General features: G+C 38.0%; 1 protein-coding gene across 1 annotated transcript in view; it reads right to left on the bottom strand.

Moving 5' to 3' along the window:
* The window catches only part of SYCP2L (synaptonemal complex protein 2 like), a 63,313-nt gene that overhangs the window by 45,388 nt on the left and 3,392 nt on the right, over positions 1–14,533 (bottom strand). The window contains exons 2-8 of the mRNA XM_076010757.1: positions 11,477–11,545; positions 9,173–9,310; positions 8,964–9,087; positions 5,821–5,921; positions 5,383–5,407; positions 3,608–3,693; positions 2,131–2,219 (exon numbers count right to left, since the gene is read on the bottom strand). Coding sequence (XP_075866872.1) covers positions 2,131–2,219; positions 3,608–3,693; positions 5,383–5,407; positions 5,821–5,921; positions 8,964–9,087; positions 9,173–9,310; positions 11,477–11,545 — 632 coding nt within the window. The remainder of the gene's footprint in view (positions 1–2,130; positions 2,220–3,607; positions 3,694–5,382; positions 5,408–5,820; positions 5,922–8,963; positions 9,088–9,172; positions 9,311–11,476; positions 11,546–14,533) is intronic.

Below are 14,533 nucleotides of genomic sequence, written 5' to 3'. Positions count from 1 at the left end.
CTAGCATTATATTTGAAAACCAAGATATATATCTTTAAAACTATTTCAAATTCAGCATCAGAATTTCCTCAATGTCAAATAATACATTTTTATGGAAAAACCTTCTCAAGTTTATATGTTAATGACCTGTATGTATTTTTTAATAAGCTAGAACTATTATATACTCTGAGATTCTATTTCCCTTTCTGTAAAATGAATTCAATTTGATGATCTCTGAGGAGTCACCAAATGCTATGACCCTGGAGTTTTAGAGTCACTCACCAGCTCATGGAGGTGTACGTCCTTTTACATAGTTTGACACCTGCAGAAAATGAGATAGTCGCTCCCGTGATTCTTTCCTATGAGCTATTTGATTTTAAAAACTTTAGAGATGTAATGGGATTAAATTATTACATTATTGTAACTAACACAGACTCCCATATTGTATATTCATGTAGAATTTCAGCTAAATGCTAACAAGTATAATGTCAATCTTTTTAATGTCTAAAATAACTCAGACATTTATTCATTTATGAGATGGGGTCTCACCAAAGTTGCTCTCAAACGATTCTCCCGCCTCAGCCTCCGGAGTAGCTGGGATTGCAGGTATGAGCCACTGTGCCCAGATCACAGCTCTCATTTTTTTTTTTTTATTTATTTACATGTTCCTATGGATTCTGACACAGCTCTCATTTTAAAGAATAGATGTGTTAAGAAGTTTTATGATAGTTCAGTTTCTCATAAGTGAATTGATTTGTTACTATAAAATAGAAGCCTTAAAACAGTAGCACTGACAGTTCTGCTTAATTTGATGCTTGCATGTTTTACCACTGACTTAAAGTCCAGAACATTCCAGACTTTCTAGAACACACAGAAAATAGTCTGACCATAGGATTACTTTGACATCTTAGGAGAAAACATTAGGTCAGCTGCTCTCCAAATCTAAATATACTGCTAAGAGTGGCGATCTCACTAATGCATTTGATAAATGTTTTAGGAAAAATTCAGCGGAAAAACTACATCCTGCAAAGATGAGTTCCATGGGCAAACATGATGGCAATAAGCTCAAGCTCATCAGTTACCCCTTTCAGACCCTACATTCTGCCTGCCCCGTGAACGATGTGCCACAATGATGTCCTCTATGCTGGTTAGTGTTGGCACAGTCATGTGTTTAGGTTCAAATTTCAAAACAGGGTGCTGGTTTGTTGTTTCCATGGCCACATGTTACAACCTTACCTCCAAATTTCATGTCCCAAGAACTATGTAACTGTGAGTTTGGGTCACCGAAAACCAAAACACCCATCCCTTGAAAAGCAATACAAATTCCATGCCCAATTGATATAGCTGGTAACTGGCAATCTGGTTACTCTTTACCAGGTAACTACTTTACCAGCTTAACCACTTTAAATGGATTGCTTTATGTAACCCTTACGATAACTCTATCAAGTAAATATTATTGTTGACTCCATTTTTCAGACGAGCAAACCGAGGTACAATGAGGTCAAGGTTGTGCTCATAAACTACTAGCATTATGTGGCAAAACCAGGATTGAAGCCAAGCAGGCTGGCCCTAGTGTCTACATTCTCTTAACATTCTTCCATGAGTCACTAACTCAGTTCATATTCATAAGGAAAAAATAATCTGTAGCCTGAGAAAGCATTTTGCCTCACAAATTTGATGCAAAAAAAAAAAAAAAAAATACTCCATACCACTAAAAAAAGAAAGAAGAATCTAGCAAAATCAGCCTTTTGTGAAACTAAAAAGAAAATCAGAAGCCCTCTGCTAACTGAATGGACCCCTCTCTGCCAAGGGGGTCACAGAAACACCTTAAAACACCCAGCCGTGAGGGGATGAGAGAGATAAAGCTCATTACATGCATATTATTTTTCTCTCATAAATATTCATGATTCCTCCTATAACTTAGTGCCTTTTTCCAAAGTACAGACCTCGTTAATTTTTTTTTGTAGTTAACACTTTTTTTCTCAGTGCCTCTTCACTACCTAGCATAGTGCCTGATATATACATATTAAGTGTACAAAGCATTTACTGAAGAATGACATAATCAGATCTAAGGAGAACAAAGACTGAAGTAGTACAGTCATGAGAGATTTTACTCATACTACATCACATAACTTGCACAAAGTCACTTACATAAGACGACATATGCCTTCTGACAAAGGGAATTTTTTTCTCTCTTCCCGAGGTACACCACACAAAATGGAGTTCAAAATGCTCAAAGCCTTTTTGGAATCCGAGTAGGCATTCATGGAGAAGAAACAAAACAAAGACTTATGCACAACCTTCTCTAAAGTTTCTAGGGCAACTGTCATCTGTTTTGTTAGGTTGGTGCAAAAGTAATTGCGGTTTCAGACTGTGTATTTTAAGTCATCATAACCAGGCTCAAACACATCTTTATTAATCAAAATAGGAACCATTACAATCAACACATTTTTGCCAATGAGAAATAAGTTTGTTTATTCCTGTAGTGTAAAAATTCATGCTTCAGGATTCCGCAAACTCTTGGAAAGCATTTTCTGCATCCTGCTGGTTGTGGAAGCATTTTCCCTGCAAAAAGTTGTCAAGATGCATGAACAAGTGGTAGTCAGTTGGCAAGAAGTAAGGTGAACATGGCGGATGAGGCAAAACTTCGTAGCCCAATTTGTTCAACATTTGAAGCCTTGGCTGTGAGACCTGTGGTTGGGCTTTGTCATGGAGAAGAATTGGGCCCTTTCTGTTGACCAATGTTGGCTGCAGGCGTTGCAGTTTTCGGTGCATCTCATCGATTTGCTGAGCACACTTCTGAGATGGAATGGTTTCACTGGGATTCCGAAAGCCGATCTGACCGCCAGCAGACCACCAAACAGTGACCATGGCCTTTTTTTGGTGCAAATTTGGCTTTGGAAAGTGCTTTGGAGCTTTTTCTGGGTCCAACCAATGAGCTGGTCATTGCTGCTTGTTGTATACAATCCACTTTTCGTCGCACATCACAATCCAATAGAGAAATGGTTCACTGTTGTGTACAGGAAGAGAAGATGACACTTCAAAATGATTTTTTTTTATTTTTGGTAAGCTCATGAGGCACCCACTTATCGAGCTTTTTCACCTTTCCAAGTTGCTTCTAATGCCAAACAACCGTAGAATGGTCAACGTTGAGTTCTTTGGCAACTTCTCCTGTATTCATAGTTGTAAGAGGATCAGCTTTGATGATTGCTTTTCAATTGGTCGTTGTCAACTTCCCACGGCCGGCCACTGCACTCCTCATCTTCAAGATTCTCATCTCATTCACAAAACTTCTTGAACCACCACTGCACTGTACGCTCATTAATAATTCCTGGGCCAAATGCATTGTTAATGTTGCAAGTTGTCTCCATTGCTTTACGACCTATTTTGAACTAGAATAAGACAATCGCTGGAATTTGCTTTTTGTCTAACATCATTTGCACAATCTAAAATAAATATAAACAGCAAGTAATGTCATTAGCAAAAAAACAAAGTGAGAAATGAGCATTAAAATGATATATAACATAACCACATTTAAGGATATATTAATATTACAATAGCAAACTGCAAATTTCAAGAATGCTAAAACCGCAATTACTTTTGCACCAACCTAACATATGCAACTCACCTCTTGTTGAAGTAAGCGATTTATGGTCTTTTCTGTCACCAGGAATCCTAAGCTAAGTAGGAAGGAATCCAACATCTGAATTTTCCCTGAAAGCATAATTGCAAATGAGAATCAAATTTATGCTAAAAACAGTAAGGAAATGACTCTTACACAGCAGGAAGAGACAAAGACAGAAAGAGTCATGGGAACAGTAAACAACTGGAAATGAGAGAGTCTGGGCAATGGATGAATTATAGCCTGCTTCAAGTTACAGAAACCCCAGGCCACAGCAGGTTTGCGGTACATAGATACCCACTAAGGAAAATAATGGCAGCACATGCAGAGTATGCCGACTCACTGTGATCATGCCTTGAGCAAAGCTACATGTTTTTGTCCAGACTCAGCAATGTGCAAAGGGCAGCTCCTATAGACAGTCTCCTGTCATTTCCATGTGTTTCTTACATTTGTGTATTTTACAAAAATAAAAAATTTATAAGATCTTGCACTAACAGAATTTTTAAATAAAGTGTTGGCCTATACTGAATAATAATCACAGAAACTTCAACAGCTATTTATATGTCAGTACACAGTAAAAAAAACAAAAAACAAAAAACAGGGTACATAGTAATATTTTATGCTTAAATGATAAATTATGATTTCATTATGTGCATTATGTTAAGATATGAAACAATGGTGGTATACACTGTAAAAACTCAAGGTAAGTTCATAACATAACTTTGATGAGTTCAGATGTATAACTGTTAAATGTGAATTATTTATAACATATTATATACCTTTAACTCCCAATATAACTCATGAAATTGTAGGAACCCAAACCAAAAAATAGAAATATAAAAGATTCCTCCTTCAGGCCAAACAAATCACCTTGATACTGCTGGGTGAGCTCTGGAAACCATCAGAAATCTAGCCAGGGGCTGTGCCAACAATTTGCCCACCAGCTGAAAACTTAAAAGAAAGATTCTAATAGAGCCCAGTTGGACTCTAAAGGTATTTGTGTGTCCTGTTAATTAGCAATGCCAGGTGCCATACCATGTTTTCATTTTAAGAGTTGTAAGAGAAACTAACAACATGTGGCTCTATGGAAGAAGAATGAGGAGCATGGTAACTCAAGAGGTAGGAGAAAAGTGACTTTAAAGTCAATCAAGCATGTTGCCCACTGAGGCTTCTGGTACTGAATTTCCTCAATTACCTGATACCGTCCTTTCCTCAATTACAAGATAGTCCTTTGCAGAATTTAGTGTTGAATAATGACAGCTTTTCAAAATAAAAATAAAAAGGTATACCCTACAGGAAAAGGACATATCATTTTAAGATGGCCCCAGTTTCTAAAATGTTCAAATACTTTAAATGCTTCTTTGAATCCCTGGGTCATAATTCAAATGTCAGATTAACTTGATGTAAACTGAAAAACAATTATTTATCCTCCCAAGTTTCTAAAATTTGACTTTTCACACACTTAAAACACAGAGAAGGTACCTGAATCAGCTCCAAGTTAAATCAGAAATAGTAAACTTTTGCTGGCTTAGAATGACAAAAGTGACTTTCCATGACATGAACAGAGCTAAGTAGCCAAAAGGTGTCAGCAGCAGGTAAGTGAAAATGTACCTCAGGCAAATCAAGACATTCTTTACAACATCACGATGTGACTTACCACAAGGGGGCAACAAATCTAAATAGAATGTTTAAACCCGTTTTACTTGTACATATCATTTAAATATTTTCTCTGTACCAGAACATTCTATTAATGAAAAAGTAATAGCCAATAAAGTACTTACCTTTTCTACTACTCCTGGAAATAATCTAATAACAAGAAAGAAAGTAAAGCTCACATTACTTTAAAATAGCATTATAAACTATAACATGAATGCATTAAAGCTAATAGTCTCTAACAGGCAGGAGTTGACTTTAAATACAGAAGGAAAGAATTTTAGAGAAAGCCTATCTGAGCTTCAATCACTTAGTTAAAATGAGCATATCACCCTCCATCAGGTGAATAATATATTTGTATGAAAACAAATCACCTCTCATTTTCTATAACATTGGTTATAGATATTAATGTTTGTTACTATGTCATGTAATATTCTAGCAATAAAATATGGGAGTCTTTTAACAAAACTTACAACTTCTAGAAAACCATGTTTTATAAATAACTTGAAGATTCCTGCCCATTACCAATGGCATCTGCTCAGTGAGGCATCCACTCCCATCCTTACCAACACCGTGTCAAAGAAGTCTTCCACAACACCCAGCAGCGATGTGTCTGATGCTAGGTCTTCCAAGATCAGAAATTCTACTGTTCTTTCAAACCAGGAAACTAGGTACCCAGGAGAAGAAACACAGTTGGAACCACATAAAACTGAAGACTGCCTATTTCAATAAAATTTCCCAAGATAACTTTCTCACTAGGGCAAAATTATCTTAAAGACCTTTTTCTATTCCATAACATTTCAATGAAGTCTGAACACTTCAGGATGGAGCCATATGGCTACAGAGCTGTAATAAGTAAGTTCTCAGAGATGAGCAAAAAATTGAGACTCAGCCAGGCTCAGTGGCATAAAGCTATATAAAAGGGTTAGTGAGGAAGGTTTAAAAGATAAATGAACCCCCCAACACAGGGGGAGATCTTGTGATCTAAGCAGCTGTTGAAAACAAACTATCAAAGAAGGTGCAGAATTTGGAAAATGTTCCAGAAGTATTTGTGGTTATGGTAAACATGCCTGAGACCTGGCTGTTTCTCTTTTGCCAAAAGCTTCCTGCTAATTGGACATTTTTTCCCCTATAGGAATATACATCCAGTTTCATATTAAGTTCCTAGGATTGGTATGGTTTCAAATAACCTTCTGTAACTCCTTCTAGAATATACAGTATTTATTCAAAAAGCAAAAGCCATCTTTGAAGCATTTTTGCCAAGACTGGTCACTCTTACAAAAAAGAAAGAAAAAAATCCTGCATTCATAGTGAGAAATTATCAGTTGAACATGAAGTTAGTAACAGACTTTGTGACAAACAGGAGCAGAGCCTTCAAAACTTTGTGTACTTTGCAGCCAAGAACCCAAGGCACCCCAGCTGAAGACCATACACAAACCAATCAGTCTGCAACTTTGGCTGTACGTGGAAAACGCTGGGAGCTCTGAAAACCCCTGATGCCTAGGACCCACCCCGGCCCAGTAAATCAGCAACACGGGGGGCGGGGGGGGGTGTTAAAGCTCCCCAGGTGACTGTAATGTACAGCAAGGGCTGAGAACCACTATGTTGCAAGTAAGGTTTCTTTTATCTCCAATCAGACAAATATTTGCAGTAGATTAAATCACACCCACCTTCTGAAAGCAAACCTCTCTCCAACAGCACAAGGGAAGAAATGTTATACAGTGGAACTCACTACTCAGGCTGTGTTTTCTCCCTCCCTGTATTCATGCTCAAAATTCTATGCCCTTAAGTATATTTTTGTCACCATTCTATCTATCCCCCAAAGCCTATCTCCCTCTCAGCGCACCCCCCACCCCTACCATAAATTGGTTGAGTATATACAGAAGTGGGGGAAGGCACATTATTTGATCTATACTTGGGAACAGGAAGTACTCAAGTACTGACTAAACCTACTTATGTGCCCTGATCATACACTGTCTCCAACTGTTCCCACAGCTGTGTCCTTACCAGAAGCCAGACACAATAGCAATGACTTACTAGGAATATGGTACAGGACAAGTTGCTTAACACTAGAAATTTTGTTTTCCCTGGGGCCACGATGTTTTAGTAAAACAAATGATCCTAATTTGTTATTTTTTATTTGTTATTGTTTACTATGCATGAGTTATATGCAATACAATCCACATTTTTAGAATGAAATTGTCAATACTAATTGTAACAATAAGAATAAGATTTCACCCAACTGCAGGGCTTTGCTTCACAAGGCCCCGGGATCAAAATTAGCGTGATTTAAATACAATTCACATGGCAATGTGTTAATCCACCCGGATTTTATAGTATAGAACTAAACATGTTCCTTGCTGCAGGAAATTCTTATTCTATGGAGAATAATGTCCAAACACACTTTATAATGAGTCTGCAAACACTATTGTCTTTAGAAGTATAGAGTCTAGCATCCCATTCTCTTTGATAATTTCAATCTATTCTCCAGGCCGAAACCTATGTGAAATAACAGTACCTAAATTATGGTTATTAAATTTCCATCACCAACTAGAACTCCAGGGGAATATGGAACATCCTATTTGATTTCAAAACTGCAGTGAAGATGTGATCTGACACTTTTATACCTTGAGAGGGCATTCTTAAACCTAAATTTAAAAATTTAGGGCAGGTTGAGGCATATTCCAACTCATACTCCTCAAAATCAGCTTAAGTTTCCAAGGTATCCTTGGGGTATTCCTGCTCTGTTTCCTTTGGGGTTTTATCTCCTCTTCCCTGCTTCCTGTTATCTGCATGATAGTGTAGTTAGTGTATCAGGGAGTCAAGCGGGGTTAAATGCAAAATGAAACATATACAGTGTGCATAAGCACAGCCCTTAAAATCCCCCGCAAACACTTTTAAAGTCCCTGAGAGGAGTTGGGAAAGCCTGAAGCTCACCCTTTCTCCCCTGAAGGGGCAGCTTCATAATTAGAAGCATTTTAGGGTAAACAGGGGCAGAGACAGATCTTCTTGGCCCCACCTGGCCTTAATAAACCTTAGGTACTAGAGCCCAGGGAGTAAATCACAGACATTCTCACCAGCCAGTTCATCCTCAGCAATAAACAAACCATCTCAGTGCTGCTAAAACCTCCCTGTGAAAAATCGGGGAAGGGCAGCAAGAGCTGCTGCAAACGCTGCTGCGCTGCCAGGTTGGATTATAAAGGCACTTAGCATGTTACCTCCTGGTTAACTTTACACAACAGAATGAAATTCTGTAGCTGGGGTGACTCTGAATCAGCAAAAATATTTTTGCTATTTATTTTTCCAGATTCATCCAAGGTTTAGGAAGTAGAAAAGGTAAGGGCAAAGGGAAGTATTTGATAATTTTTCTAGGTCTAATCTGGTTAATAAAGTCTATTAAAATAGTTACAGAGCCTATTCTCTACTCATCTTCCCCAAATTCACTAAAATAATTAAAAATATGCTATTACTGCATAGGCTTGTCAAGAGGAGGAGTTGTGTCTGGCTCAATCCCGAAACTCCCGACATGCTCTGCCCAGCATATACATCTAGAAATGTGTTGAATTTAATTTTTTATTACATATAGGCAATAATAATGGCTATCAATTTCTTTTCAAATTGGATTTCAGAGGAAGAGAAAATACTAGACAACTTAATCCACACTAGTTTTTCAAATTACCCAAAACCATATAAAATTAAAATGTGACACTTATCTTTGGGACCAGTCCCTGCTGAATTAGCAAAGGCTCATCTTCTTTGACATCATCTATGAAGAATCGCTGAATACATTTCAGCAACAGTGAAACATACTGAAATTCATTTTTATCCAGTTCCTAGGTATTAGACCACATTAAATTAAAAACCTTATAAATAATTATACATTGGAATCTTGGTCACAAAACAAACCAACTTACTTGCCTTATTTATTGATCTGTTAATATGGTATAACAGAAGATCATTATATTTCTGAGGAGAGTGGCTCTGTTTCTGTTGAAAATAATCTTTTATTTTCTGAAATCTTTCATCATGGGATGCATCAGTGATAAGTGATTGCAGCTGGAAAGGTGATAGTGTGAAAATTACCTTTCCCCCAAGAACATTTCTAATAATATCTAATAATAATAATTCTAATAATAATTCTAATAATATCTATAGTAATATTTCTAATAATATCATTAACAATAATTCAGTGTGAAATAATATAGGGTAAATATAGAACAGAGATCTCTATCTTGAACAGTGAACTGTCATTTAACAAATGTCTGAAGCTCTGCTGGCCCGAGGCGAGAGTTCTCAGGTGTGGATGCCAGACATCAGCAGCACTGGCATCACCTGAGGACCTGGAGACCACGGAGACTCTGGGGTGGAGCCCTTCAGGGTGATTCTGATCCATGCTCAAGTTTGAGAACCCCGAAAACTACACTTGAATTACAGATATCAATAGGTGAAGACCCTTAGTAATGTTGGAAATTCTAAAACACTAAAGGATGCAAGTTTAAGACCACTCATTGTATGACACAAAAGATAATACAAGGAGGAAAAACAAAATAATTACAGATAATGGAAGTTGATAAACATGCCATGGATCAGAATTGACCATAATGCCCAAACATTAGCCAAGACATCCTTCTAAGTATATACACCTGAATAACAGACATTTTCTTAAATATCTATATTATAAAAAATAGGCTTTTTAACCTTGGAGAGCTGAGTGAACAAAAGAAAGAAAAATCAAAAAATATATTGTATTTTTAGTCTTTGAAAAATCCAGTCCAATCACAAGGGCTAAATTACAATAAACAATACTATTTTAATAAGGAATTTTACTGAATACAGCTCAAAATTCCACTTAATTCTTAATACTGATTTAAATGGGGAAACAGAATTTGATATTCCTCTATTTTAAAAGCATGTTTTATTTTTTGTCACAAAATGAGTATCTTTGTGCCAAGTGTTAAGTGCCTCTTTGTGTTAAGTGTTCTTCAGATGTTCCTATTTAACCCTCAGCACCACCCTGAGAGGTCAGACTCTTTATCTGAGGATAACAACAGCAAGGATGGGAAAGGTTACAAACTTATGTGCTATCACCTAGCTGGTATTCACACTCAGATTCTCTTTTGCCTGCTTAAAACTTCACCAAGGCGTCCCCTGCACTCAGAACTAATCCAAACCTGCTGTGGTCTGCAGGGCTCTGCATGATCTGATCTGTCAGCTTCTTCTGACTTCCCTGCTCATGAGTTCTGGCTGTTCTAGGCCTACACTGCTTCTCCCACCATTTCCCACCTGCTGGCTCCCCTCAGCTTTCAGCTTAAATATCACCTTTTCTGGTAGGTCTTCCAGGACCACCTTTTCTAAAGTAGACCAAGAGCCTCCCTGCACCCTCGATCATTCTCCTTCACACACCCTGTTCTTTTTCTTCCTACTTTTTTGTTTAGTAACCCGTTTCTTTGGCTCTCTGCCAGTGTGTAAGCCCCACGAGGGCAGGAATTATGTCTCTTTTGTTCATTACCATGACCTACATCTACATCAGTGCTGGACACAAGATAGTTTAGACTAGGATGTTGGTAGGATAGTTGAAGGTGTCAACCTAAATAACAGGCTCTCTAGAAGAAAATCTCTATTTGAGAATAGAGCACTGCAATGGGAATATATATGTCACTGTAAACTATGTGTACATTCAAGGAGATAAAAGAAAAACAAAGGTTTTTAAAAAGAAAAAATTAGGATTACATAACTGTTTTGAAATAATTATCCTTTGGCTACAAAGATCAATAATAAGGGTGATGCCAGTATGAGGCTGGAGTTGCAAGGGGAGATGTCCTTGCAAAAGTCTTTTTTGTGTGAGTTTGTAATGGCCTTTGTGCAAGGTTGTGCTTTTTATAGTGTCTTTTTTTGTTATCAGGCACACAAAAGCAGGAGAATCCTCTTTTCATGGCTTTCCCTGGCTCTGTCAGGGTTTTCTTAACATTAGTGACTCCATTTTGATTCTGACAACTTTCACAAAGGTAAAATTGAGTAGATATGGTGATAAATTTGATGTGGAAGATTAGGAAAGGAGTAGAAACAAATCTCTCTCTGCTTCTGGTTTAAGAAACTGGAGGAACAATTTTGCTAATGGCCCAGGGAACACAGAACCAGAAATCAATCAATCAATCAATCAATCTCTCTCTCACACACACACAGACACACACACGAAGAATACAAAATAGATGTGATCTTTACCCAGAAAGCATCCTGGTCCTTTCCAATCTCATCATCCTCCTTAACAGGCTGCAAAGAACCTTCATTTTCCTGTATGCCATAAAAAGATGTCTTTTTTAAAAAAAAAAATTATTTCAAAGAAATGCATTTCAAGTTTTAAAGATAAAACAAAAGAAATAAAGGTTTATATTGTTTTCCTGAATCGAAACTTTTATTTGCTCATATTATAGATCTAAGTAAGATAATACCTTTTAAAAAAAAACCCTATCCAAGGTTTTTTGTTTTGTTTTGTTTTTTGAGACAGAGTCTCACTCTGTTGTCTGGGCTAGAGTGCTGTGGTGTCAGTCTAGCTCACAGCAACCTCAAACTCCTGGGCTCAAATGATCATCCTGCCTCAGCCTCCCGAGTAGCTGGGACTATAGGCATGCACCGCCATGCCTGGCTCATTTTTTCTATATATTTTAGTTGGCCAATTAATTTATTTTTATTTTTAATAGAGACGGAGTCTCACTCTTGCTTAGGCTGGTTTCGAACTCCTGACCTCGAGCAATCTGCCCGCCTCAGCCTCCCAGAGTGCTAGGAATACAGGCATGAGCCACCACACCTGGCCATCCAAGGTTCTTTAAACATGGTCTATGACAAATACAATACAAACTAGCACAAGTAGAAAACATCATTTTGTTTATCATACAAAACAAACAAATTTAAACTCTATAATGATGTCCATAAAACAGAAAGAAAAACTTTGAATAAACCATTTCAGAATGAAAGCTTATAAAATAAAGTTAAATAAAAAGTGTTTTGGAGGCATCACACTACCTGACTTTAAAATATACTATAAAGCTATAGTAACCAAAATAGCATGGTACTGGCATAGAAAGACACACAAACCAATGGAACAGAAGAGACCCCAGAAATAAATCCACATGTTTACAGCCAACTGATTTTCAACAAAGGTGCCTCGAATATTCAGTGGGGAAAGAATGGTCTCTTCAATAAATGTGTGTTAAGCAACTTGTCCTATACCATATTCCTAGTAAGTCATTGCTATTGTGTCTGGCTTCTGGTAAGGACACAGCTGTGGGAACAGTTGGGGTATCCGTTAGACAGTATATGATCAGGGCACATAAATAGGTTCAGTGAGTACTTGAGTACTTCCTGTTCCCAAGTATTGATCAAATAATGTATCTTCCCCTGCTTCTGTATATACTCAACCAATTTATGGTAGGGGTGGGGGGTTGGTGGTGCGCTAAGAGGGAGTAGGCTTTGGGGGATAGATGGAATGGTGGCAAAAATATACTTAAGGGCATAGAATTTTGAGCATGAATACAGGGAGGGAGAAAACACAGCCCGACCACTGCGTTCCACTGTATAGAGGAACATTTCTTCCCTTGTGCTGTTGGAGAGAAGTTTACTTTCAGAAGGTGGGTGATTTAATCTACTGCAAATATTTGTCTGATTTGGGATATCCACGTGCTTAAGAATGAAACCAGCACCCTATCCTATCTCTCACTATGTACAAAAATCAACTCAAATTAGGCTAAAGACTTAAATTTAAGACCCTGAACTATGAAACCACTTCAAAAAACAAACATACAATAAATAAATAAATAAATAAATAAATAAATAAATGAAATGCTTCAAGATATTGGTCTGGAGCAGGCTTCTGGGCAGAGATTTTATAGAGAAGATCTCATAAGCATATGCAATAAAAGCAGAATTATACCACACTAAAAAGCTTTGCCACAGCAAAGGAAACAATGAAGAGAGCAAAGAGACAACTGGATGGGCCCAGTGGCTCATGCCTGTAGTCCTAGCACCTTCGAAGGCTGAGGCAGGAGGATCACCTGGGCCCAGGAGTTTCAGGCTGCAGTGAGGCATGACTGCACCACTGTACTCCAGCCAGGGTGACACAGTGAAACTCTGTCTTTAAAAACAAACAAACAGACCGGGCGCGGTGGCTCACGCCTGTAATCCTAGCTCTCTGGGAGGCCGAGGCGGGCGGATTGCTCAAGGTCAGGAGTTCAAAACCAGCCTGAGCAAGAGCGAGACCCCGTCTCTACTATAAATAGAAAGAAATTAATTGGCCAACTGATATATATATATATAAAAAAAAAAAATTAGCCGGGCATGGTGGCACATGCCTGTAGTCCCAGCTACTCGGGAGGCTGAGACAGAAGGATCGCTGGAGCCCAGGAGTTTGAGGTTGCTGTGAGCTAGGCTGACGCCATGGCACTCACTCTAGCCTGGGCAACAAAACGAGACTCTGTCTCAAAAACAAACAAACAAACAAACAAACAAACAAAACAGAGAGAAAGAAGAGAAGAGGGAGGGGTGGGGGGGTGGGGGAAGGGAAAGAGGGGTGAGGGAGGACCAGCAGAATGGGAGAAAATATTGCAAACTATTCATTCAACAAGTGATTAATATCTAATATTTAAAATATACGCGGAACTCAACAGCAAAAGAGCAAATAATCCAATTAAAAATGGGCACATGAACTAAACAGACATCTCTCAAAAGATGACACAGAAATGACCAATAGGTATATTTTAAAATGCTCAACATTACTGATCGGGGAAATGCAAATAAAGACCATAATGAGCTATCATCTCACCCCAGTTAGGATGGCTATTATCAAAAATACAAGAAATAAATGCTGGCAAGGACGTGGAGAAAAGGGAACTCTTGCACACTGTTGGTGGCGATGTAAATTAGTACAGCCATTATGGAAAACGTATGGAGGTTCCTCAAAATATTAAAAATAGAGCTATGATATGATCCAGTAATCCCACTACACCAGGTATATATCCTAAAGGAAGGAAATCAGTGTGTCAAAGACACATTTACACTACCATGTTCACTGCAGCACTATTCACAAAAGCTAAAATATGGAATCAATCTAAATGTCCATCAACAGATGAGTGATAAAGAAAATGTGGTATATGCACACAACAGAATACCATTCAGCCATAAAAAATAACGAAATCCTGTCATTCAGGGTGACACGAATGAGCCTGGAGGACGTTATGTTAAGTGAAATAAGACAGGCACAGAAAGACATAGCACATGCTCTTACTC

This window comes from Microcebus murinus, chromosome 15, assembly GCF_040939455.1.
Source record: "Microcebus murinus isolate Inina chromosome 15, M.murinus_Inina_mat1.0, whole genome shotgun sequence".
Classification (NCBI taxonomy): domain Eukaryota; kingdom Metazoa; phylum Chordata; class Mammalia; order Primates; family Cheirogaleidae; genus Microcebus; species Microcebus murinus.
Note: the sequence above shows the minus strand (reverse complement) of the source record. Positions and strands in the feature narration are given on the sequence as shown.